Here is a 6000-nt window from a genome sequence, read left to right as displayed (position 1 = left end):
AAGTCAAAGGTGCCTTTAGAACATCCAAATAAAGAAGTTCAGCAGGAAGCTAAATATGACCCAGAGGGATGGTACAGTGAGGGAGGTGGGAGGGGGGTTCAGGATGGGGAACACGTATACACCTGTGGCAGATTCATGTTGATGTATGGCAAAACCAATACAATATTGTAAAGTAATTAACCTCCAATTAAAATAAATAAATTTATATTAAAAAATATGCCTTTCCTTTTAATGATTCTTGTACTGGCTCCCTTGCCCTAATGTTCAACTACAAACAGGCTTCTAAGTCTCTGTGTAACACTTTTAAATTGAGACAAGTATATCCTCCATTTACAGAAAAAAGTCCAGAAATGGGAAAAGAAATTAAACTTCACACACCCAAAATTATTTCACATTTTTTAACTGAAAGAATAGACTTTTATTAAGCACTGTAAGTTTCTTTCCATCAGCATTAACAGAACACCAGACCAATTTCCATCACAGAACAACTCCTGAGACATTTTCATTCCTTTCTGAAACACTTTCCTTAACTCCTGCAGTTTCCCCTAAGAAGCATCCATTCAAACTTACATTAATAAACTATGGAGCTTTTGTGGTGAGTTGGGCCAAAAAGGCAGGGAATTTGGAAGAGAAATACATATTATCCATCCACTAAACACACTGTCAAGAGCACAGGAGAAGAGAGATTAACACAGGAAAAAACAATGAAAGATTTTACTTTTGTCAATAACATCATTTATCAGGGAGCACTAAAAATCAATGAATCCTTGTAGTTAAAGTTTCTTTACCTAGTATGTTATTCTAGAAATAGAATAGAATAAAATAAAAGGTGGCTGAGGAAGTATCTTCTGGGAAGTAACTAAAATGAATTCATCAGCTTTGGCGGGGTTATGAACAATTAATAAAAACTGAAATATGTAATTTGTTTCATTTACATGAAAATCCACTAGTCATCAGTTACTACCAACACGGACAAAGAGAGCATCTATAAAAAAGTACAAGGGCAATGTCAAAAGCTGCAGTGGGCACCCTAGCACAGGGGGTATTTTATTTTGCTTTTACCTTGGAAAAAATGTTTTGTAAAAAAAATATGAAGTTCTTTTCTTAGAACAGCAAAATAACCTCTGACAATCCTGAAGATAATTAGCAGTAATAGGGGAATAGGTACACTGAGCTCTACCTGCACCAGCAGACTATAGCAATAAGCTAAGGGAAAAGAAAATGGAAAGTCAAATAAAAGAAGGTGCCAAAGTCACAAAAGGGAGAAACATATAGGGTGACACACAATGGAATAGTGAGAACTTACCCCCTGAAACCCCAAGCATATTTGGGAAATATGCATTAGGAACTGAACAAGTAAAATGATTAAACCTTAGTAGAATTAACTAACTACTTAAACTGTGGTCTACTTGTACTGTCATTTCAATGTGGGGTGGGGAGTCTTAAAGGCTGAAAGGGTAGCACTGACATGCTTACAGAAGCCTTCTAAGGTTCCAGTGGACTGGATCTCTATAGCCAAGCAGTTACTTCCACATTCTTTCTACCCTACATAAACGTTCTTTCCCCAAGCCCCTTCTTAACCACACTAATGCCTTACATGACTGTTTTTCTCAGTGATTAAAACAAGTTAATGTGACTTGGCCAATGATGCCAGGAAATCAAGATGCAGACAAAAATCAAATGTCACTAGCCAAAGCAAGTGCCATTTCTTGGGTTTTAAAATCTACCCAAAGTCCTACTGGCTTAGAATGAAAATGGTACAAGTGAGCAGAAGTTTTATCAGGCCTGGTCCAGACTAGACTGGCCACTGAATAAGGGTGGGAGTTATAGGCTGACCCCAAGATACACCAGCAGAAATCAAGAACTGCAAGTCCTTGAGGATCTGTGGCTGTATATATCCGGGGTGCTTTTGCTTATGGCCTTACAAAGTAAAGGGGTCATTCCTGGGGGTTCCTAAATGATGTATGACTTTGTTCAAGAAAGGCCACATTATAGTCAGAAATTGAACCTTAAATGAAGGATGACAGTCTCTTCAAGTGGTACTCACAACAAAGAGCAGACTCAGTTCCCTAATTTGAAAGAAATTAGAAAAAGTTGATCTTGAAACTAGAAAAACTTAATCTTCCAGTGATAAACCTTAGTCTTTCTGACTTCTAAATTATATGTCTTGGCAGATAAAATATAGGACTATGGCCCTTTATAGTTCTTTCTTGTAACCTTACAAACCCAAAATTCTGAATCTAAATAAAAATCAAAGTTGGAAGTGAGTCACTTGTTTCATCCTGGGCCAGGCTAGGAGAAAGTGGAGGTGTGTGGAAGGGAGAAAAGCAAGCCTTTTGGCAAACTGGAATCATCCCTGTCAAATAGCTGTTTTACTTCTCACAGTGAATGCCTACAAAATAATATATCTTCTTAATGCTGTGAGAGTTAACAATACTGTCATTTGATCGTATCAAATAGATTCAAGATTCACAGAAACAGCAGCTGAAGAAAATACCTTTCCATATAACTCCAAGTAGTTCCTAATAGAAAATGGAGCTAGCTAGCTAGTTAACACAGCTCGGTGATTCTGGTTACCTTTAGAGCTCCAAAGGATTCCTCCCTCTGTGGTTCCAGAAAGAAATTTCCAAGTCATGTAAGTTCGCTATTAAATCCTTCTCTTGCTGGAAACAGAAGTCCTAACCGTCAAGATGTTGTGAAAGGCTGGGCAGGCTAGGAGAAGAGCGGGGAAAACTAGGGGAGCCAATTCCATAGAGGAAGCTTTTGTACACTTTATCACTGGTTACATTTGCCTGGGTATGCATTCTTGTCATCCTGCTCTGGCTTATGTAAGAAGTGTCTGGGTAGGGGAAGAGGCATTCTAGACCTCCCCACCTCTGCAAACTGTGGGTTCTCTTAAACTGGGCCAGACTAGGATAAAACAGTCTGAGACATCTTTAATCTTTCATGATGATACACTTACTGTAAGTGGGCAGTAAGCAAACACCTTTCTGGTTGTCTGGAAAAATGTCACCAAGGACCTGCTCTGGGTTAAGGTGCATGAGGTTTTTCAAAAAGAGAGAGGACCCTGCTAGAAGTCTAGTCAGTTGTGTTCCTGTAGAAATGGTACTTCTTGGGCAAGAATATTCCAAAGCCCAAAAGGAGGTGTATGAGGCTAAAAGCCTCAATTCCTGAATGAAGACACATGCTAATCTGTTGCAAGTCATGTTCCCATCCCTTATACTTAGGCTGCTGAGGAGGGAAACTGGAAGTGCAAGGTTGTCTCAAGAGTATTTCTGGCAAAGAGTAACAGACTCTTTGTCCTGGGCAGATTCTGATCTTACCTGGGGGCCGGGAACCTTTCATAGAACATCCCTGTTGGCCCAGGCCAGAGTCCTCTGAAGTCTTCCTTGCAAAGCAAATGAAAAGATCCAGTAGTCAAAATGTCAATGAATAAATGAAACAATCTAGGCATGTAAAATCAAATTGTCGATTTCCTCACACTTCCCTACCCACTGTCCTTCAGGGATGCATGGCAATCAATTCTAGCCTAAGGCCAGTTTGATGCTAGAGTTTCAGATAAGATTTCCCCAAACTGGCTGCAAGCCCTGGTAATTACCTTCCACCCCCCTTCTCTCTCCCAACCAGGCTGCTCCTTCATAAGAAAATGCCCAACTCTTCCCAATCCTACTCCAATCTCCTGTTTTTACCATAGGGGATGTGAGGACTCTGATCAAGATTAAGCTTGTAACAATCCAACTGTTTGTTGTTCTGAACAGGCAATCTCTGGAAAGTACTTTTTGTCTGCTTAGAGAAGCCCATCTTCTTGTAATTGTGATGGGCTACGACTTAGTAAGGATTTCTAAAATGTGGTCTTCTGAAACCCACCACTCCATAGCAGTGGAAGCATTTCTGGGAAATTCAGTAAATCTTCTGGGACATCATCATGTATGTATGTGTGTGCATATATATATATATATATATATATATATACACATACACACAACATATATATATTTATATATACATACATACACATATATTTATATATATATATATAAAATATATATAGATAAATAGATCTGTCTCTTTATATAAAGGGTATGTGTATGCATATAGATATACACATTCATATATACATCCACCCAAACATCCGAACACAGACAGATAGACACACACACACACGCACGCACGCACACAGTCTTTTGAGTTCCCTTTAGAACATCATTTAATTACATTGATTCCCACCCTTGCAGGGAGTGGGTGAACTGCACCACATCTTCTATTTTACAAATAATGCTTTAGTTCAGAGGCAGGAAAAATCTGCCCAGTACTTTTTCGACTCACTTGAATCCCCCAGTACAAAGGCCATTGGTAGTTATTTTAAGTGTATAAAATTAAAAAAAGAATAAAAAAAATAACCAATACTACCTCACTTCCCTGAAAACATCTACCTATCTGATTGTCAGGCCAGACCTAGAGGCGGTAGTACAAATCCCTGGCATAGGTGAATGGGGAAAAGAGTTAGAAGGATGTGGATACTGATTATATATGAAGGCCCTACCAGTTCATAAAGAAAAAACCAAGTTAGGAAGCCATAAGTAGCTGTATCCACCATCCCATGGGTTTTGTAAATGAACATCATAATAAAGACTCAGAAAACCAAAGCTAGACTTTTCTGTAGGTCCTTACGTGATGATACCCAATAGTCTGTGCCTTAATAGCCTCCCAGGGGAGGTAAAGACAATATTGGCACTATATATTCAATTTGAGAATAGGAACTAGTCTTGTTGTCATTCATATTTGATCAGAGCTTCTCTAGAAACAGACTGCTGAGTCTGGAAGCCCAGAAAAAGACAGGGAAGGGGAAAAGATGGATACCAAAGAACACCCTCATCAAAATCCTGAACAAAACTAGGATAAGCATTTCATGTCCTCCTCTAACTTAGGCCTACAATCAGAGAAGTATAGGTTTTCCCCTCTTCCTGATCTGCTGAAGCCATCTTCTTGCTTGTTACTCCTCTTTCTGTTGTGTCACAGTTCCTAGCTTTTGCTCTTGTAAGTGGTTCTTCTCGCCATTCTTCCCAGGGAAGTACCGGTTACCGTTATTACACACACTGTTGTCTCTGGATAAGGCAGACTGTGATGGAGATGGAAGATGATCATTCTTCTCTTCCTTGATCAATGTGCCACTGTTTCCATCTACCTGTGAGCTAGACCGACCTTGTTGAGGCTCCAGGGATTTAGAAACTCCATCTGAAGAGCTCTGTCAAAAACAGAGATAGTCAGTAGGAATGGTAATCCCAAAACTAGCTGATCCTTCCCAAGCATGTTTATAAGCTAGCCTGTGGAAACTGCTTCAGCTCTTAAAAAACACCAGAAAGCCCAAAGCTTGTTAGCACCTAGTACACTCTGACACTGTCTGGAGAACTTAGGGTGACAACAAAAGGATCTAACTCGAATCTAATGGCAATGACAACAACACAATAATGGCCCAGCTACTATTTACCAAGTTTTACAATGTATTTTTTCAAATGCCAAAAGGCACCTTAAATGGTAGATATTATGACATCCCATTTACAGATGAGGAAGCTGAGGCTCAAAAAGATTAAAGTAACTTGCTTAAGGAGATACAAGTAGAAAGTAGTGGGGCCAGGATTCCACTCCAGGTCAGTCAGTCTCTAAAGTTTATTCTCTTAACTTCCATGCAGCCATCCAATACTGACAGCTGGGTTTGTAAATGAAAGGAAAAGAAAACAAACAATAAGATCTATGTGTAATATTTCACAGAATCTTTCATAACTAAAAACAATCACTTGGTTTTAATTTCAGCAATGGTAACTGCTCCTGAAATGCTAATGCCATGAACTGCATGACCTTGAAGTACAGTACTGGCTCCCAATGAGTATTATTAGGAATAATAGGAGTTTCTGATTATTAAGTGGTTGGACATGCCAGGTATTCTGATGTTGGTTTCACAGATAAGAAAGACAAATGAGGCTCAAAAAAGTAAAATGACTT

At 39.1% G+C, this 6000-nt stretch overlaps 1 protein-coding gene across 3 annotated transcripts in view; it reads right to left on the bottom strand.

Moving 5' to 3' along the window:
* Positions 1–384: 384 nt before the first annotated feature.
* The window catches only part of FAM120C (family with sequence similarity 120 member C), a 123032-nt gene continuing 117416 nt past the window's right edge, over positions 385–6000 (bottom strand). For 2 of the 3 annotated variants that reach the window (XM_086388566.1, XM_086388568.1), the window contains one exon: positions 385–5245. In XM_086388566.1, coding sequence (XP_086244692.1) covers positions 4994–5245 — 252 coding nt within the window. In that variant the 3' untranslated portion in view covers positions 385–4993. The remainder of the gene's footprint in view (positions 5246–6000) is intronic. The other variant, XM_086388569.1, reaches the window with a different exon arrangement.

This window comes from Bos grunniens, chromosome X (genome assembly GCF_055505025.1).
Source record: "Bos grunniens cultivar Pamir isolate PY7600 chromosome X, Bosgru_T2T1.0, whole genome shotgun sequence".
In the NCBI taxonomy this organism is placed as follows: domain Eukaryota; kingdom Metazoa; phylum Chordata; class Mammalia; order Artiodactyla; family Bovidae; genus Bos; species Bos grunniens.
Note: the sequence above shows the minus strand (reverse complement) of the source record. Positions and strands in the feature narration are given on the sequence as shown.